Source organism: Diabrotica virgifera, chromosome 2, assembly GCF_917563875.1.
Source record: "Diabrotica virgifera virgifera chromosome 2, PGI_DIABVI_V3a".
Taxonomy (NCBI): domain Eukaryota; kingdom Metazoa; phylum Arthropoda; class Insecta; order Coleoptera; family Chrysomelidae; genus Diabrotica; species Diabrotica virgifera.
The window spans coordinates 13,391,728-13,419,423 of NC_065444.1; the positions used below are offsets into that span (position 1 = coordinate 13,391,728).

A 27,696-nucleotide genomic window follows, 5' to 3' on the forward strand; every position below is an offset into this window, starting at 1 on the left:
CCAAAAACCACCTGAGTAATCTGTCTGTATCAATTTACTGTCGAAATTAATATATAAATATGGTATAGAAAATGCTTAGCAAATAAAAAGGTACCATAAAATATCATTTTATTATAATACTAAAATACAGGGTGTCCCATTTAAGAAAACTCAAAAAATACTCATTCCGAGTTTCAAGTTTCAACCAACCCCGTATACTAAAATTAAACATTTTGGTATACTATTAATAACTGACAATAGTAGACTATATTAAAAATCGTTTAACATAAATTAATAGAAGTTTGGATATCAAATCACTAACAATATGTATAGGGTGTGAATGTTCCTACAAAATTAAAAAAAACCTAATTATATTTTAAACTACCTCGTATAATATTTCAAAACACTATATTTTATTAAAGAGAACATCGAGTAGAATCCAAAAATGTAAAAATATACAGGGTATTCCATTTAAAAAAACATAAATTTTTGTCACCCTGTGAAAACGGGTAGCCCTGTATATTAGAAAATACTGTTAAATTATAGTCCTATCTGTGGCACATGTTTTACCTAAATAACTTTTTTCGTATATCTTACGACAAACGAGTAATTGGACTAGCCCACACAAATGCCCCACCCTGTATACAAAATAACCATAAAACCATCCTGCCCCTTTTTGTATATAGACTTATATTAAGATTCTTGAAACATGTGCAAAATGGCATGACTTAGAAAATCGTTGACTTTTTCACGAATTTTCTTACAAATCTAGGACTCTTGCCGTCTTACAAGAACCGTTTAACCTTCCTGCCGAGTACCGAAAAGGTATTGATTGTATTTGAGTATTATAGCTTTTTAAAGGCAGGACTTAGAAAATCACGGAATCAGGGTGAGAATTTTCCGCAGAATTTTCCAAGGGACAAGTATACTTAAACATTAGGAGACGTCATGCCAATATTTTTTTGATCATTTTGAAATAAATATGTTTAGTTTATTAAGTTGGCAGGACTTAGAAAATCATGAAAATTTCATTATTTTCATTACATATTTGTATATATGTATACTCCCTAAGTACTTTTGCGACCGTCCTGCCCAAAAAATTTTCTTCATAAAATCGATAGTATCCTCTCTATCTACGGATATGGCAGGACTTAGAAATTCATCGCAAATCCCTATTTTTATGTTTTGGGAAAATCTAATTTTTACAGGAAAATGTCACAGGAAATTTGTGGATGTTTCCACAGATTGTAATTACATCGTCTACCGTTCCAGTATTGCAAAAGGCAGGACTTAGAAAATCGTGGCAGAACTTCTGTATAATATCTCCCAGTCTATAACTACTTTAAGTAGTTTGTGCCTTTTTAAATAACTGGTCCGAGTAAACATTGAACAATGTTGGGGACAAAATGCTACCTTTTCTAACTCCTCATCGTTGTAGGTACCGTAAGGTACAACGAGGCCTTGGGCCGTAAGTATGATGTTGGGGGCCCCGGGCAAAGGTGATCTGGGGCCCCTTACCAGGGGGGCTGAAAGGTTTACCCCCAGCGGAAGGGGGGCCCGGAAAAATGTTTGATATTTAACCCCTTGAAATAGCATTTTAATGCATTCCATGACTGAAGTTTCTTGTACCTACATATTTATTGCTATTTATTTAGATGAACAACGCAAAAAATTTTGAAATCACCTTATTTTAAGAGCTAAATAATTTTGCAAGTACCATCAATACAACAGAAAGGCAAGAAAAGGCTTTATAGAGACAAACAAGTGAAATACAAATACAAGCAATGAGAGAAGAAAATAAACGGTTTTATTACGCCGAAATAAGTCATTTCCTAAGTAATAATTTAAATTTTTATGTTAAGGTCTCGGTGGCCCCAGCTTAGCTCAGGCCTCAGGGGCCCCTGTTCTGCTCCAATTGCATTTTAGTCGAAAAGCCTAATTCCCCCAGCGAAAAATTAAAACTTTATGTTGAGGTCTAGGGTGCCCCTGTCGTGATGTCTTCTTAAAATTGTGTCACTTGAAAATATTTCGTTAAGATGAGCTTTTGAAATACATATTTTTGTTTCCCTCATTAAAATCTATGCACGACCAAAGCAAACGGGGGCCCCTTGTCCGCGGGCCCCAGGGTACTGCCCGGTTGCTCCAATGGTAGTTACGGGTTACGGTCCTGGATTCCAGTACAAATTTTTAATGACACGCATATCTTTGTCACAGGCGCGGATCCAAGAGGGGGTCAATGGGGGCAATTGCCCCCTCCTTGAGACCTCGCTTGGTGTCTACTGACAGTTTTTTTTAAGAAAGAGATAATTACGATTGAAAATAAATAGTGAGTTTTGTGTCCTGTTGATAACTAAATAACTGAAACATAAACAGAATTCCTTGGAATCGAAGATTATTAAAATAGTCCAGGGCGCATATCTGTTTTGAGATGGACGTTGAGAGGTGACTCAAATTTTTTTGCAGAAATTGCTTGAAAATAACTCAAATAATAATATTTGAGTTATCCTCCCTCTCAAAAAGGTCCGGAACATTGTTTAAATAATCAAAATGTCGAAAATTGAAGGAAAAATTAGATTTTTTTCTTCGTTTTTTTATTATAACTTTAAAAGTATTCATTTCCGAGAAAAGTTTTACTGACATAAAAGTTGCGTAATTAAATTTTCTACAATATAGAATTGGTAAAAAATTTTAAAAATAGTCACCCTTGTTGCAAAATAGCAATAATTGCGAAAAAACCATACAAAAACAAGTATTCGCATTTTACGTTATTCAACCATTTATACTATACTTAGGATCTTCATATTTCACCCAGAAAAACTTTATGATATATTAAAGCAATACTGTAAATTTTATTAAGATCAGTTCAATAGATTTTGCAAAATAAATTTTGCAATCCAGCTTTCGCAAAAAAATTCATTTTTTCAAAATGTTACAGGACTGAAAATAAAGCAGATAGCGAGTTGAAATTTTTTTTACTTATAGAAGTGAACTGTAGCTTTTATTTGAAATTTGCAAAATTAAAATCGATTAATTACCACGGTGTCATGAATTTTTTAAATAAACATTAATTTTTGGTGCTACGCGCAGGACAGCGGTGTTCGATTCACACAAGTTGATTTCCACCAAAATTTCTTCTAATCTTTATCTAATATATTATTTTCTTACTCTATATTTTGTTGTATTTTAATATTTTAATTCCACAAAAATCAAACTAATTTTATTATTGTTTGTGAAATATTGTTTAAAAAATTGCATATGTTTAAAAATAATAAACTTTTATTCTCTAAGTTAAAATATATTAAAAATAAAGTTTTTGCTAATAAAAGTGTTATTTTAAAGGATAGAGTATGTGTTTTTATTTTGCAATAAACAAATTTATTAATTTATACCGAAATGTAATAAAAATTAAAATGTATCAATCATTATCAAAGGTCATTAGAATGCCCAATAAGAGCAAACTATCCGCTGTCCTGCGCGTAGCACCAATAATGAATGTTGATTTAAAAAAATTCCTGACGCCGTGGTAGTTAATCAATTTTAATTTTGCAAAAGTGCAAATGAAAGGTACAGTACACTTCTATATGCAAAAAAAATGTCAACTTGTTATCTGCTTTATTTTCAGTCCTGTAACATTTTGAAAAAATGAATTTTTTTTGCGAAAGCTGGATTGTAAAATTTATTTTGCAAAATCTATTAAACCGATCTTAATGAAATTTACATTGTTATTTTACTGTATCATATAGTTTTTCTGGGTGAAATATGAAGGTCCTAAGTGTAGCATAAATGGTTGAAAAACGTAAAATGCGAATACTTGTTTTTGTATGTTTTTTTCGCAATTATTGCTATTTTGCAACAAGGGTGACTATTTTTTAAATTTTTAACCAATTTTGTATTGTAGGAAATTTAATTAGGCAACTTTTATGTCAGTACAACTTTTCTCGGAAATGAATACTTTATAAGTTATAATCAAAAAACGAAGAAAAAAATCGAATTTTTCCTTCATTTTTTGACATTTTGATTATTTAAACAATGTTCCGGACCTTTTTGAGAGGGAGGATAACTCAAATATTATTATTTGATTTATTTTCAAGCAATTTTTGCAAAAAAATTTGAGTCACCTCTCAACGTCCAAATGTGCTAATATTTTTACAGATGAGCCCTGGTCTAAAAGTCTTTAGAACATAATAAATGAAAAATTCTCACAATAAATCTGTTTATTACCATCTAATGCCAGAGACCAGATATCAATAGTAATTTCTAATACGCCAGTGACGAGAAAATTTTTATTTCATTGTCCCCACCTTGCCAGGTTGCTGGATCCGCCGTTGCTTTGTCATCTATTCCTTATCTATTATTTTTAACATCAGGATTCATTTTACGTGCAGAACTTTATCGAATGCCTTTTCGAAGTCCACGAAGCATGCAAATACATTTTTTCTTTGATCACGGCATTTTGTAATAGGACATTTAGCGCAAAAAGTTTTTTCTCTTCCATTTTTTAAAAGACAATTTTTTAATGTTGGCGGGTAAATGTCCCTTCTGTTTATTGAACACTTGTGAACACGTTGATTGGTCGATTTTTTTTAAATCAAAACAAAACGTTTCCAGCTGATTAAAAATGATGGATTTTAATTTTAGGTTATAAAACTCATAAAATTACTGTTTTGAATGAAATTTATTGTCCACGTTTTCTTTTCTAGTCTAGTTTTAGTTTCCACCCAGTGAGATATAAACAGGAATCTGTGATTTGGGTATTTATAAATTTATGTTGATTTAATTTCAATGTACACAAACTCTTGTTATTACCAATATTTGTATTACAATCAATATTTCATAGTTGTTTTTTATGTAAATATTTGAAATAGAACAAAAGATGTTTTATTGACTGCATATGGATGTAAGATTCCAGATGAAAAGTATTGTGTTAGTGAATAATCTTGAAATAATTTTGTATTAGGAATAATATGTAGTTTTTGTTTAGTAAGTAGCTATTTTACTATAATTTAAAATTCCAGCTACATTTATACATGTATTTAGTTTAAAATACAATGATTGTGTTGTATATAATTCTGATAGTGTTTTCTTTTGTTATTGAAAGTCTGTTTATCTTTTATTTTTTCTCCATCTTAATTGTTTGAATGTATTTGTTTTCTTTTCTATTCCATTACAACCCAAGTCGTCACCTGCCCTCCTCCAGCATCCGCCTCCTAGTATCTGTCTCTGGCTGCTCTCCTCCAGTTATCCACCATCAGTAGGTATCTCTTTAGCATCGGTTCTCACTTCGTCTATCCACCTCTTCCTTCTTACTGGCTGAAGTCACCATCCCACCACAGTTTCAATAAGTCCTTTACTAAGGGCCAGTACTTTATGCCTCAATTAACAGCCCGTTAGTTAACGGAGGTTTAATCGGGACCTCTTTAGGGTCTCTTGCGTTGTAATAAATGCAATTACAGTATTACAAGTATTATAATAATTAAAGTAAGTATAATAATAATTATAATTGCGTTTATTACAAGGCAAGTGACCCTAAAGAGGTCCCGATTAAACCTCCGTTAACTAACGGGCTGTTAATCGAGGCATAAAGTACCGGCCCTAAGTCTCTGTCATTGTCCATTCTTATAAGATAACCTGCCCAGCCCAATCTTTGTATTTTTGTATAATTTGCTATGGTAGGTTCTTTTAATATTGATACAACTCACGGTTGAACCTTATACTGTTGTCACAGATGGTCCCAATATTCTTCTGAATAACTTTGTTTCAAAAGTAGTATTGATAAGGTTTATTGTCTTTTCTGTTTTATATTCTTTGAACTTTACTTCCTTATGGATGTTTTTGGATCCAAATACCTGTGTCATGCTTGGTTTATTATCCGTTTCTGTATTTCCTCCTCCTCGCTGCTGTCCTCAGTTGTCTGTATGTCTAGGTATCTGCTATGTGAGATCTTTTACTACTACAATATTAGAGTTGTCTTTTGTCAAATTCTGCAAGTTTCGATGTTTCCTTGCTTCTATTAGGGCTTTAGTTTGATCCACTTCCATGGGTAGCCCTATTTCGTTTGCATTTTCTTCCAGCTCAACATAAAGGTCTGTGATATCTCTTGCAGCTCGTCCAATCAAGTTTACATTGGTTTCATACATCACAATCTGCTTAGACTTATTAGACAATAAATTGTTTTGAATATATTTTTGTTATATACATTTTTTAAGGTTACATTAGTTGTAGCTTGTAGTTTATGAATTGAACATTCTGTATTTCCAAAATTTATTATCTTCCTCATCAACATCATTGGCACATTGCCTCTACAACCTCTGGTGAGTCTTGAAATGTCCTAGAATCAGTTTCAATTCTTTCCTATCCTTCACCGTTTTCCACTTTCATATTCTTAACAATTTATTATCATACTGAATTATATTTTCAATTATAACTGGCTTATTATTGTTGTTGTAGTCTATTCATCATCCAGCCCTTTGCATCCACTGCTGGACATAGGCCTCCCTCATTTTTGTCCATTGTGCTCTATTTTCAGCACTTTGCATCCAATTTCTTGACATTTTCTTGAGATCGTCAGTCCAACGAGTAGGAGGTCTTTCTCTACTTCTTTTGTCTAATCTCGGCCTCCACTAAAGTAATCTCTTCATCCACCTCCCATCACTGATTCAGGTGACGTGTCCGCCCAGTTCCATTTCAGGATGGCAATTCAGGAAATTACATCGGTAACTCCTGTTCTTTGTCTTAAGTCTTCATTTCTACCTCGGTCATGAAGCGATATACTCAGCATTGAAGCGATATACTCAGCATTGACCTTTACATTTTCCTCTGAGCTATTTGCAGCATTTTAGAAGTTGTAGCTGTCAATGTCAAAGTTTCGGCACCATAAGTCATCACAGGCAACACACATTGGTCAAATGTTTTACGTTTTAAAGAAATTGGTATATCGCTTTTAAAGATGTCTTTGAGTTGTCCATAGGTTGCCCATGCTAGGTTGATTTTTTTTGTAGTTCGCATGTTTGGTTGTCTCTTGTGATCTTTATTTCGTGTCCAAGGTATATGTATGCATTTTTCCACTAGCTCTACTTCGTTGTCTCCAATATTGATATTTCCACTATGTACTAGGTTTGTCATGAATTTTGTTCTGGAGATGTTTATTTTAAGACCTACACTGGCACACACTAACTGAAGTTCATGTAGCATTGTACATATCTCCTTGAGGTTGTCAGAGAACAAAACTAGGTCGTCTGCGAATTTCAAATTTGTTAATCTTCTACCGTCAATGTTCAGGCCTCTCTCTTCCCAGTTAAGTATTTTACAAGCATATTCTAGTACTGCAGTAAACCATAAAATTGAGAATCAATGGAGCACATTTTTAGTATTTTCAAATATTGGGGGGATCCTGCTGGAGGGTATTCTTCTTCTCTTCTTTGTCAACCATTTTCCATCCACTCTTGAATGTAGATCTATCCCAATTGCTTCCATCTTTCTCTGTCTTGTGCCAATATAATCCACTGTTTGCCTGCCACTGCTCTTATGTTGTCTTCCCATCTCTTTTGAGGTCTTCCTATGCTTTTTGTCATCACCCTTGGTCTCCATAGGGCTTTTCATTCACAATCATTTGTTTCAAGCTTCTGTCATGTGTCACATAATATTAATATATCTACGTCATACGTTATTGGTATCTACAATAATACAAACCAAAGATGTATGACGTAGATATATTAATATTATGTAACACATGACAGAAGCTCGAAATAATTGACAGTCGATGAAAAGCCCTATTCTAGGATTCTTTGTGTCCATCTTTATTATCATATCTGGCTATGTGACCCACCCAGTATTACTTGATTTCTGTTATTTCTTCCACAATATCCCCGATCTTCATTCTGCATCTTATCTCGGTGTTTCTAATCTTGTCTCTCAGTAATATTCCAAACATGTTTCATTCCATTGCCCTTTGTGTTGTCTTTAGTTTTTTTTGCAAATTTTCTTTTAAGTAGTGATGGGTTTCCTGAATAACAAGAATCGACAAGTATTTGATTCCTGAAAGTGCTTGAGATGTCTCGAGAACTTAAACCAAAGTATTCAAAAATATCAAATGATTAAGTATGATCCTCCTGATATACCGGGTGGTGAATTGGAAAACGGGTCATAGGAAACTCAATGTAAAATTCTAAACTGTTGAATTCCTGCTTCCCTAATTATTTTACATCAAAAGATATTAGAAATTATTTGTAGAGGATTGAAATCTGTATTGAACACAACTGCTAAAATTGTTCTACGAATTAAACATATTCCAAAATTTTGTAAAAATGTAATACATTTTTCAGTTTTTCAGCCCAATATTAGGCCACACACAGTGCAATAATGTGTCACAATGAAGCTATTATTTTTACATTTTTTAACTGTCAGTATTTTTATTTTATCATTTATTGTTTAAAAACAATTCGGTTGATAATATACCCTCAGTTGCAGAGAAAGTATTAATAATAAAGATTTTTTATTCAGTCAATGGTGTGAGCACTGTCAGTTAAATAGTAACGTGTGGCCTAACTTTTACACACATACCTGCTGTGGCAAATGTATTATATTTTTCAAAATTATGGAATGCATTTAAATCGTAGAACAACTTTAACTTTTGATTTTAATACAGATTTCAATTCTCTACAAATATTCTCTCATGACTTTGATGTAAAATAATTAGGGAAGCAGGAATTCAACAGTTTAGAATTTTACATTGAGTTTCCTATGGCCCGTTTTACGATTCACCACCCGGTATAAGACAATAATTCGTCCCACAATAACGTATGGAAGCGAAACATGGACTCTGAATCAGCGGGAAACGACAAAATTACTGGTACTTGGAAGAAATATACTGCGGACTATCTACGGGCCTTGCAGAGTTGAGACAACAGGAGAATGGAGAAGAAGACACAATTATGAACTCCAGACAATATATGAAGATGAAAACATAGTACGCTACATTAAAGCAAACCGAATACGATGGGCGGGTCACGTGCTAAGATTGAGTGACGAAAGACTACTGAACGCCACATTCTGGGAAAGGCCCGATGGAAAATGGTCAGTTGGTCGCCCAAGAAAGAGATGGAAGGACGCAGTAGCCAGCGATCTACGCAAAATGGGAGTACAGCAATGGGAAATAGCTGCTCAGGACCGACAACAATGGAGGGAAATAGTAAACGCGGCCAAGACTCACATAGAGTTGTAGAGCCAAATGATGATGATGAAGTATGATCCTTCAATGTTTATACCTTTGTTGTTCCATTCTAATTTCTTAAAAATGAAGCAATAGAGCAAGGGTGGATAGTTTGGGAGAAATGGTGTCTCCTTGTCTCACTCCTCGTTGAATTGTGTGTTTGTTTTCTAACTTTACTAATGCCGAAAATGTAAAATTGATATTTGCGAGTATTCATATTTATTCTACAAGTACTTACTTTGAGAAAATAGGCTGATTATTTTACTTCTCTATAGCTGTCAGGTCCCAGTTTTATGACACTTCTGTCTTATGTGAGTCACCAATGCTTTCCCTAGTCATTTGTTGACAATGTGTTTAAGTTTTAAATTACACAAACCTTTGTGACCATTCCTACTCAGAAATTAGAAATACATTAAACCTTCTTAGGCTATCTTCCAGACGGATGCTGATGTTTTGTTTCTTCATAAACTACTGAATTCAAAAATTAATTGCAATTATCTACTGTCTCTAATTGACTTTAATGTTCCCTCTAGAGTTACTAGAACATCCCAAAATTTTGCAATTAAATTTCATCGCTGCAACTTTGGTAGGCATTCTCCGCTGAGTAGAATCATTCTAAATGGAAATAGAATAGACCTTGATTTGTTGCTGTGCGCTTCGGAAAATGTTTGTAGACAGTGTTTAAAAAAAATTTTGTAATCTTATATGATTTATATTTGTTATTTACTTTATATTATTTTAATATTTGTTTTTTCTATATAGCTGCATCGCCAATTTTTGTCATACATATTTACTATATCTTTATATTTATTGTATCACTAGATATTATAGATATAATATTTTGTGTATATATTAAATTGGGTGGTATCCCTTTAATAAATAAATAAATAAAAAACACCTATGAAAGATTTAGTTGAATGAAGGAATAAATATTCTTAAATATGAAATACTGAATATTCTTAAAATTCATATTCATATATGCGTTTTAGTATAATCTGCATAATATAATATTTAGGTGATTATATTCATTGTTATAGATATCTTAATTATTCATGTTTTTAATTTTTTCTGTTTATATTTAAGGTACTTTGTAAATTATTTAGCATTAATAATAAACTAGATAAAATGTCTAAAGTAAATCATACATTGCCCCCAAAATATGGACTTAAGTTAAGTTTAGATTATGTTTATCCAGAGAAGAGGACTCAGAACTATACACCTAGTCTAAGAGTTATTTGGAATATGTTACCTCTTATATTAAGGTAAGTTATAAGTATAAATGTGCTCATAGATAACATTTCTTGGTACTTGCTACTCCTCATGTATATACTCCTTAGACGTCTCTGTTCAAATAGAGTCAAATACAGTGGCAACAGTAATAAAACCTCACTGGTAATCAGTGAGACACTGAAAGCCACTTTTTTCATTTTTTATACGTAGATAGCACGAGTATGAAAATGCCCAAAACCTGTCTCTTGTTCCAGAGAGTGAACAGAGCTGTCTTCCAGTTTAAGATCTGCAAAATTAATCCTTTGTAACCTCGATGATACTCTAGACTGCAGCGGTTTCTTAATCACCATCAAAAAATCAATCTTCAATCAAGAATTACCAACTGGACTGCTCAGTTTGGGTATAACTTCTTCACTTCATACATGTATCTTCTGATTCACATATGATTCTCATGCGTTCTTATACTTTTTCACTGGAGACCACTTAACTCATCCTTCCCTCTGTCTCTATCTCTGAACTGCTGTGAAAGCCAACACATATTTGGTAGTGGAGGCAATATGTTGTTAATTTTTGTTCTCTACTCTTTTCAAATGTTATATTTTTGTATTGTAGCATTTTTTATCCACTCTGTATATCATTTCAACTTGGGTCTTAATATTTGTGGCCATAATAAACATAATCTAACTGTTTATTTGTACTGCCAGATGCCTCTATTATGCTTATATAAAACTATAGATGCTATAGTACTATAGATGCCTTCTTTTATTCCACTCTTCTTTCTCAATCCTGTATGGATTTTAAAACAATATTCGAACTAAACAACCAAAATAGGAGAGAGAAAGTTAATCATTATCGTCATAATCTTTCATTATCCTTGACTCGACAATCTTCTGTGGATCCTGGCCTGCTTCAAGATTCTTCTTCTGCTTATCTGTTCTTTATGTCTGTATTTAATGGCTCTTGTTAAATTTATTATTTTTATTTTAGGTATTTATTGTATTATATAAAGTCAAAGTGGAAAGGCCATAAGGTTGTTATGGATTACATTTCCCCAAGAAAACCGGAACAAATTTATGGTAAGTTTATGAATAACAATTACATATTTCATAATGCGCCAAACAGAGAAATATTCATTTTGTATATCTATAAGTTCGGAATTGGATTGAAAATGAAATATTGTTCAACCACAAGATGATTTAATGCAATAGCTTATAAGAGCACCCGGATATGGAGCATGTTGGATATAAAATAAGTTCTATGTTCAGAAGAACCAAGAATGAAAACAAAAAGTTTGGTTGATAGTGATAGAAGCACATGCTTTACAGGCGTGGTTAAATAATATTAATTCGTAGCATCAGATTGTACACATAGAAGACACCAGCAGATCACTATGATGTATTATAATAGTTAGACAAAGATACAGGAACACAATTATATCAACAAGATAAACAAGATATTGGCCTCAAAATGAAAATAGTGAAACGAAGGACAACAGACAACATAAGACAACACCTGACAGATGAAATCAACTGTCGTAACAGTATCATTGTCCTTTTCATGATCATTTTTCAGTGCGTAACAAATGATAGGAAAAAGGGTAGGTCCGTGATAATACACATTTATGACATTTATTCTAACATGACATTTTAGTTAAATCTGACAGTTGTCACATTTTATTTTCAATTTGGAATAAAACCAAATCAAATGAGTTTCTTGCATTTATAAAATGGTATTTTCTTTGATTTGTATAGTCTTATAAATTATACAGATTATATTTGTAATATTATTATCTCATTAAAAAAAATTACTTTTTTTTATTATGGCGCCATCTATCGACAACTAGAATAATCACCGAACTAGAATAATTACCAAAGTAATACTCGACGTGCCTTTTTTTATGTCATATACAATTTAATGCGTTAGAAAGAAATCGAAAAACTGTGACGCACTGAAAGATGATCATGAGAAACAGAATATAACAATATTTACGAATCAGCACATATTATTATTACACTGCGCGTCAGAGAAAATGGGCACCCTAAAAAATCTGTCATTTTTGATGTCTCATATCTCCTAAACATAACATAACATTGTTGCTAGACAGGTATATTTTCATTGTATACCGGGTGGATGAATCAAACTGTGTTTTTTTTAAGTGAAAACTTCTTTAGGGACGTTGTGCGATTTTTGGATAGGGGAAAAAGCATTGAATTCTCGACCGTCATCGCTTATGCTATATATTATTTGTTTGTATATATAAATTGTATAGAAGTATTTAAATTTAAAATAAATGTAAAGCCTATTTTAGGATGGGGAAAAAATATTTATTTCGCGACCGTCATAGCGACCGTCATCTCTTCGACGAAATAAATTTTGTACGTATCTATATTATATGTATCTATACATAAATTGTATAGAAATATTTAAATTTAAAATAAATGTAAAACCTATTCTTAGATAGAGAAAAAGGATTTATTTCGCGACCGTCATCTCTTCGGCGAAATAAATTTTGTACATATATGTATTGAAGTGAAAACTTCTTTAGGGACGTTGTGCACTTTTTGGATGGGAAAAAGTATTAAATTGGCGACCGTCATTGCGACCGTCATCGCTTCGAAGAAATACATTTTTGAAGCGGAAACTTCCTGAGGGTCGTTGTGTACTTTTTGGATGGGGAAAAATTATTAAATTAGCGACCGTCATCGTTTCGACGAAATAAATTTTTGAAGTGAAAATTTCTTTAGGGACGTTGTGCACTTTTTAGATAGGAAAAAAGTATTGAATTAGCGAACGTTGTCGCGACCGTCATCGCTTCGGCGAAATAAATTATTAAAGTGAAAACTTGTTTAGGGACGTTGTGCACTTTTTGGATGGGGAAAAATTATTAAATTTGGATGGGGAGAAAGTAATAAATAAAGCGACCGTCATCGCTTCGACGAAATAAACATTTGAAGTAAAAACTTCTTTATAGACGTTGTGCTCTTTTTGGATGGAAAAAAGTATTAAATTATCGACCGCCATCCCGACCGTCATCGCTTCGATGAAATAAATTCGTGAAGTGAAAACTTCTTGAGGCACGTTGTGCACTTTTTGGATGGGGGAAAAGTATTGAATTATGAACCGTCATCGCTTCGACGAAATAAATATTTGAAGTGAAACTTCTTTAGGGAAGTTGTGCACTTTTTTGATGAAAAAAGCATTAAATTAGCGACTGTCATCGCTTCGATGAAATCAATTTTTGAAGTGGAAACTTCTTGAGAGACGTTGTGAACTTTTTGGATGGGGAAAAATATAAATTAGCGACCTTTATCGCTTCGACGAAATCAATTTTTGAAGTGAAAACTTTTTTAGGGACATTGTGCAATTTTTGGATTGGAAAAAATTATTAAATTAGCGACCGTCATCGCTTCGACGAAATACATTTTTAAAGTGAAAACTTCTTTAGGAACGTTGTGCACTTTTTGGATGGGGGAAAAGTATTGAATTAGGGACCGTCATCGCTTCGACGAAATAAATTTTTGAAGTGAAACTTATTTAGGGACGTTATGCACTTTTTCGACGTAAAAAAGTATTAAATTAGCGACCATCATCGCTTCGACGAAATAAATATTAGAAGTGAAAACTTCTTGAGGGACGTTGTGCTTTTTTTGGATGGGGGAAAAAGTAGTAAATTAGCGACCGTTATCGCTTCTACGAAATACATTTTAGAATTGAAAATTTCTTTAGGGACGTTGTGCACTTCTTGGATGGGGAAAAAGTATTGAATTTGCGACGTTATCACTTCGCTGAAATAAATTTTGTACATATATAAATTATGTGTATGTATAATACATAAATAGCATAGGGCATACGCATCGCGTATATCGTATATGATATAGGTAGGTATAGCACATCTTTTAGGATTGGGTAAAAGCATTGAGCTCGTAATTTATATACTATAAGAAGTTTTCACTTCTGTCGGCACTCCCACGAGTGCCTTTAATTTTTTCTCAAAGTTAGCAACAACCTGTGGAATATTCTAGCATTTATAAAATACTGAAATTAAAACCCAACTACGGCCTCAGGTTTTCTTCACATCCTGCTTTTTGATTCATTCGCTTATGTTGGATAATACAAAAGTTACATACTTTAACAACTCGCCATGTTCTTCATCACTACAGGGTGTTTCAAACTTTATGGGGTAATTCTGCATTAAAAAATAATGACAGTTTGATTTATAATCGTATGTACGCAAATGCTTCGTTTCCGAGATACGGGATGTTGAATGTTTTCTTACAAACTCACAACTCACGATTTATTTATTGCTTTAAAACTGGTTGAGATATGCAAATGAAGTTTGGTGAGGTTTAAGACGTAGTTATTGCAAATTTTTTGACATACAATTAAGTATTTTATATTCACCATTGGCGTCCATACGGGTAATAAGATCGGTCATATTACCCGTATGCGCGCCAATGGTGAATATTAAATTCTTAATTGCATGTCAAAAAATGCGCAATAACTATCTCTTAAAACCTACCAAATTTAATTTGCGTATCCCAACCGGTTTTAGGGCATTAAATAAATCATCAGTTTGTAAGAAAAAAATCAACATCCCGTATCTCGGAAACGAAGCATTTGCGGACATATGATAATAAAGCAAATAGTCATTATTTTTCCATGCCGAATTATCCCTTAAAGTTTGTAGCACTTATTAATACACACCCTGTACTGATGAAGAACATGGCTAGTTGTTAAAGTACCTAAGTTTTGTATTATCCAACATAAGCGAATGAATCGAAAAGCAGAATGTTAAGAAAACCTGAGGCTATAGTTGGGTTTTAATTTCAGTATTTTATAAATGCTAGAATATTCCACAGGGTGTTGCTAACTTTGAGAAAAAAACACAGTTTTATTTATCCATCCGGTATACAATGAAAATATACCTGTTTAGCAATAATATTATTACTGCGATATTGCTAAAGAATAAGGCTCTAAAATATTTAAAAAATTACTTAAATCGGACAACAGATTTAGGAGATATGAGATATAATTTTTTGGGGTGCCCGTTTTCTGTGACATGCAGTGTATATGCCGATTTACATTTTTAGGTGTTCCAATTGGTGGTATTGGTTGTGGCACTATAGGACGAGGTTACAAAGGACAGTTTTGTAGATTTCAGCTGAAACCAGGAATTTACGAATGGAACACAGTTGACGCCGATGATTTTCTTGTAGTTATTAAAGATGAAAACGGTTTTACGCTATTTGAGAGCTGGATCTCTACATATCAGTAAGAATATTTCTAAAATACAAACACATTGTTAAAAAAGTCTGGATAGTTTATGACTCTATAGTTTTCACATCTCATTTTGTCATTTTTTCTGTTTCCATTTGCTTGTTATCTGTTTTTCTGTTTAATGTTTACATCTGTTGCATCTTACAATAACAATATGACTTTTCAACGCCTCTCATTTGTTTCGTGCTTCTGCCATATGTCGTATATTGATGTTATACACGGATTATACGACAAATGACAGAGGCTCGAAACAAATGCGAATCGTTGAAAAGTCCTATTATAAGCATACATGTTGATTGATACAATGTCATGAAAGAGAGTTTGTCCAATGATCCACTCTCTGTATGCATTGTTACATTCTTACATTTATATTAAAAAGAATAAAAATTTATCCTCCTCCTAAGTGCCTTCTCTATTGAGGTTGGCGACCAATATGGTAAATTTCTCTGTTTTGGGCTTGATGGATTAAGTTATTCCCTGTCGTTTGGGTCCAATCTCTGATGTTTCGGAGCCAGGATTTTTTCTTTCTTTTATATATATTTTATATACCCCTTTTACCTTCGATTTTGTCTTCTAATATTACCTGGAGCTGCTCAAATTTCCTATGGCGCATTATGTGTCCTAGATATGACGTCTATCTAATTTTGATTGTATTGATCAGATGAGGATGTGTGTTCATTATTTCCAGTACTTCTTCATTTGTAATTCTGCTGGTCAAGCTTATTCTTAGCATTCGGCGGTACATCCACATTTCGAATGAATTCAGTTTGTTGACGTCATACTGTTTTAATGTCCAAAAATTTATAACATCACATTATTACATTGATATTAAAAAAACAAAATTCACAAGGAACAATTTCCTATAGCTGGCTGTATACCATTAATTACAAAAATTGAAGAAAAATCTTCTGTGTAAAAGGTATATTTATTTTAAAACCCCCAAAAAGGGCTACAATTACAAAACAGAACGTTTTCGCTCTATAGAGAGCATCATCAGTGTTCTTTGCAAGCTCTACATGCTAAGCCACCAAAAATACATGGGTTAAAACCCTTAAAATATCGACTAAAAGTCTTACATTAAAATATATACTAAATTCTGACGATGGATGAAATTAATAAGGATACCCTAAGGCATTATATGACTTTCCACGAAGCACGTGGGTTGTTGAGTCGAATTCTCTGTCTTCACATAGAGAAAGGTGAAAGCCAACTGAAGTACAGGTGTTGTACTTCACACACCTGTACTTCAGTTGGCTTTCACCTTTCTCTATGTGAAATTAGATAATTCGACTCAACAACCCACGTGCTTCGTGGAAAGTCATATAATGCCTTAGATCCTTATTAATTTCATCCATCCTCAGGATTTGGTATATAACATTTTAATGTAAGACTTAGTCGACATTTTAAGGGTTTTAACCCATGTATTTTTTTTGGCTTAGCATGTAGAGCTTGCAAAGAACACTGATGATGCTCTCTTTAGAGCGAAAACGTTCTGTTTTGTAATTGTAGCCCTTTATTGGGGTTTTAAAATAAATATACCTTTTACGCATAAATTTTTCTTCAATTAAAAAAAAATAAAACTATCACAATTTAAAATTAATTTCATATGTACAATTACTGTTAGAATGGTAGATCCAAATGTGTTCTTATTTTCAGCCTTCGTGTTTCTTCACCGTTGTCAAGCAGGTTTATTGCCAGTGTGTTTGGATGCTGCTCTAAGCGTCTTAGATAGTGTGTGCTAAGCTGTTTGGTCACTGCAGTAACCATTGGCATCTCTAAATCATTATAAATGTCTCGGTTGGTTACGAACCAGGGAGCATCTACTATACTGCGCAGGGCATTTGACTGGAATCTCTCGATAAGAGCAATGTTCGATTTAGATGATGTTCCCCGTAACTGGATTTCAAAGGTCCACACTGGTTTGAGAACGGTATTGTACGCTACATAGTAATTTGTTCCGTAATGATAATTGTAATTTTTTGCCAAGGAGCCAGTACAGCTTTTTTTTTCAGATTATGTATCTCTTTATGTAGCATTTTCTCTCTGGCTTTTATCATTTTCACCGATATTTCTGTTATTCCTAGGATTTTATTGCTTCTTAGTCCCTTTATTTTATTTTATATTTCTTTATTTATAGGTATTTCTACTATTATGTGATCATCTCCGATTTCATGGATTGTTTCCTATTCTTCTTCGTTTTTGTATAACAGTTGTGTAAAATAAGTTTGCCAATTTCTCATATTTCGCCTGGTTCATGTATTAATATCCCTTCATTTTTTTTCATGGATGGGTTATTTTTCTGATATCCTCTTTCCATTTTTCATGTTTCCTGGTAAAAGGATATTATTTCCTTTTTTTTGGAATTTTTCTTCCATTATGTGTTGACCAGTTTTTTCATAGTTCTCTCCAATTCTCAATATTCTTCACTGCTACTGTCACTATTATTTCTTAAATTCTTTATTCATATTTTTCTAATCGCTTCTGCTATTTTTTGGCAGTCCTCATCATACCACTCATTTGTTTTCTATAAGTTTTCACTAAGGTTCTTTAATTCGTGTTTAAAACTGCTTTTTTATGCTTTTCCACTTCTCTTCCGGGCCTAATGTTTCTGGTTCTTTGTTTAGTCTGTTGGTTATTCGTTTTCCGTACTTCCTCTGTCTAGTATTAGTATTATCTTCTAGAATTTTTTGTTGAATTGTTTAAAATGTAAAATATAAAAATTTGCTACTACCCTTGTTTTAAAAAATTGTTACCATAAAATAGAAGATTTATAATAATTATTATTAATATTGTATTTTTATTTTTCATTCTAAAAGAAAACATCTTTACTACTAAAAGTTGGCAAAACATCTCTCCTAAAGTAATATTTTTTACAGGAAAAGGAGTTTATCTTCTTGTATTAGTAAAATTCCCGAATACAAAATTAAATATACTGGCTTATACCCCAGATCATGGACAGAATATGATCTGACTGAATTGAATGGTATATCTGTCGGAATTAAACTTACATGTAGACAGATTAGTCCTGTTATTCCACACAACTATAAGGTAAGTGAGCATAAAATATGACAGACTTAATTCCTTGACACTTAACAACATAAACTCAATATAAACGTAAAGAAGAAAAAGCTTATGATCATTAGCAAGAAAAAGGTAACAGAAGCTCAGCTATACACGCAGTGGCGGTTTCTCCATAAGTGCAAATGTGCACGTGAACCCAAAAAATTATTTTCACGCCAACATTCATATATGCAAAATTTATCATTGTATCAATAACATTTTAATCTAACTATACAGTAATTGAAATTCTAAATAACAGATCCAAGTAGTTTATAAGTATCTAATAGGTAACATTTAATTATTTTTATTCTATTTCAAAGTAGAAACTGCACGGATGCGAGGCCTTAGACAGAACCCCTCGTTCACCGCTCTTACGGTGGTTCCTATCCCAATGACTTTTCATACGGCAAAATACAACTCACCACCCGCCCCGCTACCCGCTATAGCCCTCAAGTTTAGATGGCCACAAGAGCACAAGTTGGATGTGATCCATGATACAATTATACGTATAATTGTATCATGGATGTGATCTGATGTGATCTTATGGTGTATTTAACGTGCACGGCACACGTACGTTTAAATTTTGCTTTCGTGAAGTGCGAATTTCGGAACAATATTAAGAATGGAAGCATTTGTGGATGTAAATGTTAGCGTGGAATATTTAAAATCAATTAAATTTTCTTCATTATATTTAGAAGAAAAATTAAAAATGTCGAAACCAAATTTGTTAATTAAGAATGTACCAAAGTGGAAAGGTCGGGATTAACAATGATTATTTAAAATGGAGATTTGTGTAAAAACTTACAAATTGTGTAGGTGTGCAGCACATATTTGGAGAAGAGGAAGCATAATGAATAAAATAGAAGATACGATTTTAACTATTCGGCTCAGTCCACTTAACTAAATTTTTGATTAAAAATAATTTACAAGATGATTTTTCTGAAATAATTTGAATTCTTCAATTACTTGTTACGATGCCAGTGACAGCTGCAGAAACAGAACGATGTGTCTCTGCATTGAAACGTATTAAAACTTTCCTTAGAATAGCTATGGCCAGGATCGATTAACTGCACTCGCAATGTTTTCAATTAAAAAAAAATGATTCAATAAATTCCAAATTTTACTGAATTTGGTTGTGAATAATTTATCTAAAAATAGGCGACTGACTTTCGTTTCAAAACTTGCTTGTAATATTTAAACACTAAATTATAATTTTAAGTCAATAAAATACATTATTTATTGTAATTTTTAATAAGGTCCTTTGATTTTTACAATTTGACGACACTCAAAAAATTTTACCTACGGAAATAGGGTCTCAAGGTCTTTTTATATCTTAATATTGGGGGCTATGATGTATCTTTACGTAAGCTGATTACGTACGGTAAACTCGAATTACTTACAGGCTGTAATCTCCCATAACACATGTACGTAAAATCGGTATGATGTATCATTGTTATCCAACGGGTTGCCTACCTTCGTATGTAATTTGTTTTAGGTAAACGCACGCGTAAACGTAATTTTTAAACTTTTCTAAACTAAAATTACTTGCCCTTTAGTTAGGTTATGTTTAAATGTTTATTATTGTTATTAGGGAATCCATCGACCTGTCAAAGTTAAATCACGTGATCTTTGGTTGGCACACAAAACCGTTCTTAACCTAAACTCAATGTAATTTTTGATTTTTCGTATTTGTTTTTCGTCGTGATTTTTTAGCTAATTTAGTATTAAAAGACATTCATTAGATTAATTAGTTTATAAACTTTACGTTTTTGGTGATTTTGAGTGCTGACAACATGCCTGTGACTTGTATAGTAGTGAACTGCGGAAGTCCAACTGATCGGGATAATGTTAATTTTAATTTGTTTTTTGTCGTGATTTTGAGCTTAATATACATAGTATTTAAAGACATTCATTGGATTAATTATTTTATAAACTTTACGTTTTTGGTGATTTTGAGTGCTGACAACATGCCTGTGACTTGTATAGTAGTGAACTGTGGAAGTCCAACTGATCAGAATAATGTTAATTTTAATTTGTTTTTTATCGTGATTTTGAGCTTAATATAGTATTTAAAGACATTCATTAGATTTATTATTTTATAAACTTTTCGTTTTTGGTGATTTTAAGTGCTGAAAACATGCCTGTAACTTGTATAGTAGTGAACTGTGAAAGTCGAGCTGATCGGATAATGTTAATTTTTTTCGTGTTCCCTCTATAGGGCTTTTCATTCACAGTCATTTGTTTTGAGCTTCTGTCATATGTCCTATAATCCGTGTATAGTAATATTATACACGAATTATACAACATCTAACGGAAGCTCGAAACCTCGCTCGAAACAAATGACAATCAATGAAAAGCCCTATTAGAAACTCATTTATGTTTCCTCGCCTAACTAAATTACCAAAAAACAGGACGCACTCATGCTAGGAATTATGGTTTTTATTAATATTATTACAATTATTTATATGTGACACTAACGTAACTAGTGACATTAATTTTAGGCCAATGTGACAAACTTTATTAATACTAAATTTTAACATTTATCCCCTATTTTGTTAAAACAATATTATTTTGTTTTTCATTCTATTCAAAATAAATGCAGTTTTGACAGGGAATTTGTTTTGTTATTTATTTATTCCATATAGACCTGGATCCCGCGTACCAAAAAAAAGTTGATTAATAGCAAGCTGAAAATTTATTAATACCTTAACAGTGTCTAGTCCGACAAACTTTGATGTATGGGAACACTAGAAGTTTTAACTATGGAACAGGTTAAAAATTTGGAACGTCAAACTACGAAAATGTTTATGTAATTTGTCAGATAAAACTTTCAATTGATTTGCTAACCAATTCATTAAACTCTCATGCAAAAATCAGACTGGTGAAAAAATCACCAACTGGGCATTTTAATGAGTAGAACACGAAGACCATGTCAAATTACAGGAATCATGTTGGTTAGTAATAGCAGTCTGATTTTTGCATGAGAAGTTAATGAAAGGGTAACAGATCAATTGGATGTTCTGTCCGACAAAATATATGGGCGTGTTTTCGTAATCTGATGTTCCAAATCTGAGTTTCCAAACTGTTTCACAATTAAAACTACCCCTGTTCCAGTGTCACAATACATCAAAGTTTGTCCAACTGGACACTGTTAAGCTGTTAACAAATTTTCAGCTTGCTATTAATCAATTTTTTTGGTACACAGGATCCAGACCTAATAGGTTTGTTCGTAGTACGACACAAACGATTAGCAACTGCTGCCAACCGTCAGATGCATGAGCAGTTAACAGTTAGCGTTGTGCAGTTAATAGTTAGCATTCATAGACTACGAATGCGCATGTGTCTGATGGTTGGCAAGAGTTGCTGATCGTTCTACGAACAAACCTATCAGTAAGCACAATTTGTGATATCCATGGGTAGTTACTAACAGAAAGAGGCAGGATTCAATTTTTAAAACATTTATTTTAGAGTCAAAACATAGTCGTACCTTAAACGATAAATGTATATTATCATTACAAGTTGATACTAATTACAAAAATAAATACACATCTAAAAGACCAATACATAATTACTCATGATGAAGAAGTACATTATAATTAAAAATGAATAACCATTTTCATATCGCTGCAACACAATGCCAAAGCCATCTTATATTTCAGTTCGTTTAGTGAGCGCAACAAGCACTCTGACCGCACAGTTTCAAAACTCATTAGTTTTTCATCAGAGAATGCATATGTTGCTATCTCCAAACCATGTAGCTGTAACATATGTACATGCATTGGGTTCTTCTTCGTCTGTCTTGCTCTGGGCATACTCAGCTAAAAATAGGATTGCTGCAATATGGCTGCAGACTTCACTATTACCGGCCATACGCATACAATGTGCATTTGCCATGTCATCAGAACTGGCTATCACCCCACCCAAGCATTTAGTCGTTTAGCATTAGCTTTTTGGAAATGCTTCACCTACAAAAAATATTTTATTTTTTTTGGAAATTCTTCAACTACAAAAATTTATTTTTATTAGAGTATTTGCGTTCTTTACAATGGAGAATATTTTATTTAAAATCAGACATTCATATAATATAATTTTAGAACAATCATGACAGTAATTCAAATAGATGGCAGTAATAAATCATTTTCAGAGAATTATGGAGTTCGCAGTTTACAGATTAGGACGACGATATGTCTGGTTTCATACAGATATATAAACGTAAATAAATCTAATATTTAGAACCAATTTATCCAAAAGACACTAATACTGTTATCCATATATTTCTTAATGGTGAATAAATAAAATAAAGGCATACCTTTCCAACAATAATATGGAAATCAGGAAATCATTAACAATTTTTACTCCATTCAAAACAAATCCAGCTGTAAAATATTTATGTGCCTGAAGGCTTTTGTATGCTTTCATCTGCTGCTTAGAGTAGCAACTGTGAGACTCCACCAGATCTGTATAAATATCTATAATAGTAACTTGATGGACTGCACTTTACTGTAAAATCCAATTCTGGCTGAATTCCGTATGGATCTAAATCCCCAATTATTTTCAGCTTCAATAAATATCTAAAACAATAAAAGAAATAATGTTATTGCTTGCAAAATTCATCATTATTGATAAATATCGGGGCAAAATGAACAGTAAATAAACATTGTTTCGCCTACCTTTCTCGCAACATCTGGAGTTTCCAATAATAATTTCCTTAAATAATCAGTTTGCATTGTGGTAAAGTTTATAACGTTCACAAAAACAGGAAACGAAATACAAATGAATCCAAAATAGACAAAATACGACGATAAACAATGAAAAATCATTGAAAAATAGATACAAACATAACCTCTTCGTTAGTTTGTGTGCCAACCAGAGGTCACGTGGTTTGGATTGCCTAATATGATATTAATAAATATTATGTTATTTTTATTTGTGAAACCAAGTTGTTTGTGTGTTAGACTTGTATTTGATTTTGAGTATTGGTTTAGTGTTTAATTTTTAAGTGATATTTTAGTTGTTTAGTACTTGAATATATTATATCATAAAATGAATTCTTGTTTTTGTTCTAAATAGCTTTCACTATTTCCTACTAACACTACATCATCAGGATACAGTAAGTACCAGGGAATGTTACCCTGCTAGGCCTGGATCCCGCGTACCAAAACAAAGTTGAATAGCAAGTTGAAAATTTGTTAATAGCTTAACAGTGTCTAGTCAGACAAACTTTGATGTATGCGAACACTGGAAGTTTTAATTGTGGAACAGTTTAAAAATTTGGAACGTAGATTACTAAAACTCCTGTGTATTTTGTCGGACAGAACATCCAATTGATTTGTTACCCTTTCATTAAACTCTCATGCAAAAATCAGACTGATATTACTAACCAACATGATTCCTGTCATTTGACATGTCCTTCTTATTCCACACATTAAAATGCCCAGTTGGTGTTAAACAGCAGTCTGATTTTTGCATGAGAGTTTAATGAAATGGTAACAAATCAATTGGAAGTTTTGTCAGACAAAATACATTGAACATTTTCAAAAACGTTCCAAATTTTTAACCTGTTCAACAATTAATACTTCCCTGTTCCAGTGTTCCCATACATCAAAGTTTGTCTGACTAGACACTGTTAACCTATTCACAAATTTTCAGCTTGCTATTAATCAACTTCTTTGATTACGCAGGATCCAGGTCTATGCAGTTTCCTTGTTTACTGATCCAAAACTAATGAGTATAAATAAGAACTGAGTACTTACTGTGCCTCTCCCATATTTTCATGATGTGTCTAAGTAGTTTTATGACTGTAGTTTGTTCATTATTGTATTTTTTTTTGTTTTTTATAAACAGGTACAAATATACTGCTTCTCCATTCATTTAGCATTTGTCCAACTTCCATAATTCTATTAAATAAACGTGTTAGCCAACTTATTCCTGTCTCTCCTAATGGCTTCCACACTTCCCCAGGAATATCCTCTGATTCCTTTTTTTTATTTTAAGTGCTTGAACCACTTCCTCATGGTTAATGCGAGTTAACAGTAAAATCAAGGTAGGAAGTATATATCAGCATGTCTCCCAACAAGGATGGAAAAAATACAGTATGTTTAAGATATGCAACGACAGACATGTGTCTCTGACTCATCAGTACAGTATAGCCAAGTTAGAATAGGTCTGCGTTAACCTTTCCTTGTTTGAAAAACTCTAAACATTGATTGTTTGAAACATTCGGCATTCCTTTCCTCAGGTAGCTGTAGCTTCCTCCTTGGATTTATTAGTTGTTGCTCTGGAATCGTCAGGGTCTTCTAACATTATTTTCATATTGTCACAAATTGGTTGCATTGCTCCTGTAGTGATCTTTTCCCAAGCTAACATACACCTATTCTAACTTGGCTATATAGTACTGATGACGAGTAATGAGTCAGAAACATGTGTCTATGGTTGCATTCCATCTTATACATACTTTGTTTTTTTTTCGTCATTGCGAGACATGTCGATATATACTTCCTACCTTGATTTTTACTATTAACTCACATCACTAACCTTCTCTTATATATTTGATGATGTTTACTAATTAGTAAACGTCATCAGTTCTTGTAGGAATGAGTTTGATAAGAAACAAACATCCATAGAGATATAAAAATGCAACAGTTGTTGCCTTAAAAAGATATTAACTAACAAGATTTAAGTAATGTAGCTAGTCAAATGAACCATTGAAAATGTAAATATAAACATAAAAGATTAAGTTTGTCAAAAACTAAGTACAGTTGACATTTAAAAATTATTTCAACAGTAAGAGAACAAGTGGTAAAAAACAATTGCAAAAAACTGTGTTCACCAAGAGTCACACTTCCAAATATTTAATGCTTATTATAATTTAATGCTATTAAATATTTGGAAGTGTGACTCTTGGTTCCTGTTCTTCGTTAATAAACGTTTATATCTTACATTTTCAATGGTTCATTTGAACATTACTTATCTTGTTAGTTGATATCTTTTTAAGTTAACAACTGTTGCATTTTTATATCTTTATGAATGTTTGTTTCTTATCAAACTCATTTGTAGATGAACTGATGAAGTTTACTGATAGGACCGAAGTAGCCAAATTCGTCTTTTATTCTCTACCTATTGATTGAAAAACCCACCACTTTCGAGTGATCCTTATTTGATATAGACGGTGGAGAATAAAGGCAAAGAATCCGGCTACTTCATAATTTACTGAAGACATTTTCGTTTACAAATCTGTGAAAATTCTAGTAGGTATAGCATACAGAAATGTAGATAAACTGATAATGTTTATAGATTTGTAAACAAAACATCTTCACTAAATGGATGAAGCAGCTGAATTCTTAGCCTGTTATCTGTATTTTGAGGTTGCAGTCAGTAAGTTAAAGGGCAGGATAAAAAAACTCTGTTAACACATTCACGGACACGCTTCACATGTAGGCACATCTTCTTATGGAGTAAGTTACTTCATATGCAGTTGTGTCGGTGAATGTGTTAATATCAAGCTTTCGCAAAATTTATTTGTTTCATCAAGTCTAAAATAAATTTATAATTATTTTCTCAATAAATACAATGAAATTAAGATGAAAAAGCATTGTATAAAAGAAGCATAAAAACTTACAACATGAGGTTAAATAGTCCATTAAATTTTAAACATTATAACTAAGCATAAAAAATATAAGATTGTTAATCTATTAGTAATTACAATGTTTTATTTATTTTTATCTCACAGTATATAATGGTACTGAAATATCTCATAAAAACCTGGTCGTCTGTTTCAAAGGGATTACTGGTTCACTGGTTGTCTTGTAATCCATCTCGTAACTGAAGTCACTCTAGATTTAAATTATATCTTTCTGCCACAGCATTTAAGTTCATAAATAACAGATTTACAAAATTCATCTTTTTAAAATATAAACATTAAACCCATTAAACTTAAAAACAAAGCAAAAAGTTGGGTTAACATGAATTAACTGACAGTCAGGACATGACAGAACCCTAAATAACATAATACGTAATTTTTTTGATACATCATACCACTTTACACACTTATGTTTTGACGACTGTAATCTGATGTACGTAATTCTGAACTTTACACATGTATGTAATCACTTTAGGTAAACGATACATCATAGCCCCCATTATGTGTGCACTCCAATATTTTACACCAGGCGCCGCCACTGGCTATACGTCAACAAAAATCCCAGTAGATAAAGTAACGCACTATAACTTAACTTAATAAATGAAGAATAAACCAACAACCAGTAGATAAGGGGGCGCATCGGAAAAGCTAGATTCACCTTCAACCAGATGGGCGCGTTCTTCAAGAGCCATAAACTCTCTCTTGGTATAAAAGTAAGAATGTTGCGTGGTTACGTCTTCTAAAATGTCTAAATTTTGCTCTAGCTTTTTCTATACGGCTTTTAATCTCTTGTGTTTGTTCTGCGTTTCGACTAACCAATGTTCCTAGATATCCGTATTTGTCTACCCTTTCTATCTGGATATTGTTAATATGAAGTGTCTCCTGTGTCATGATCAACAACCTGTACGCGTCCACTGCTGGACATAGGTGTCTCCCTATAGGTTCCTCCTTTGTCACTGTGTGGCAATATTTGTGTAGTGCAAGACGTATACCAACACCGTGTGAAATGCCAATACATGCACACACTCACTTATTTTTTACCGTAATATACAACAAACAAATAATTTCTGTGAACAATATTTTAACACTGTTATTTTAGGATAGTGCCTTACCTTGTGCTGTATTTGTATGGACAGTGGAGAATGTTTGCAGTAGTGATAGAACTGTGACAATTGCTTTCACTTTCAAAAATGGAACAGGCAGTAAAGATGATAAAAAATGTAAGTGTTTACACTGTGATACTGTTGCGTCTATTTCATTTATCCTAATCGCTTTTAATTGTTTTGTAGTAGGTATATAGTGA

General features: G+C 32.7%; 1 protein-coding gene and 1 long non-coding RNA gene across 4 annotated transcripts in view; one reads left to right on the forward strand and one right to left on the reverse strand.

The window, feature by feature from the left end:
- Nucleotides 1-4,568: 4,568 nt before the first annotated feature.
- The window catches only part of LOC126879449 (non-lysosomal glucosylceramidase), a 42,943-nt gene continuing 19,815 nt past the window's right edge, over nucleotides 4,569-27,696 (forward strand). The window contains exons 1-6 of one of the 2 annotated variants that reach the window (XM_050642464.1): nucleotides 4,569-4,730; nucleotides 10,271-10,449; nucleotides 11,405-11,493; nucleotides 15,508-15,688; nucleotides 18,571-18,742; nucleotides 27,493-27,613. In XM_050642464.1, the coding sequence (XP_050498421.1) occupies nucleotides 10,313-10,449; nucleotides 11,405-11,493; nucleotides 15,508-15,688; nucleotides 18,571-18,742; nucleotides 27,493-27,613 (700 nt within the window). In that variant the 5' untranslated portion in view covers nucleotides 4,569-4,730; nucleotides 10,271-10,312. Of the gene's footprint in view, nucleotides 4,731-4,874; nucleotides 4,960-10,270; nucleotides 10,450-11,404; nucleotides 11,494-15,507; nucleotides 15,689-18,570; nucleotides 18,743-27,492; nucleotides 27,614-27,696 lie in introns of those variants that run through there. The other variant, XM_050642465.1, reaches the window with a different exon arrangement.
- Nucleotides 22,239-23,653, reverse strand: LOC126879450 (uncharacterized). 2 transcript variants are annotated; one of them, XR_007696062.1, is made up of 3 exons: nucleotides 23,425-23,653; nucleotides 23,064-23,325; nucleotides 22,239-22,719 (listed from the first exon to the last, which is right to left on the reverse strand). It is a non-coding gene; the product is annotated as an uncharacterized LOC126879450 (long non-coding RNA). The 2 variants fall into 2 exon arrangements; XR_007696061.1 differs by having other exon boundaries at nucleotides 23,064-23,653.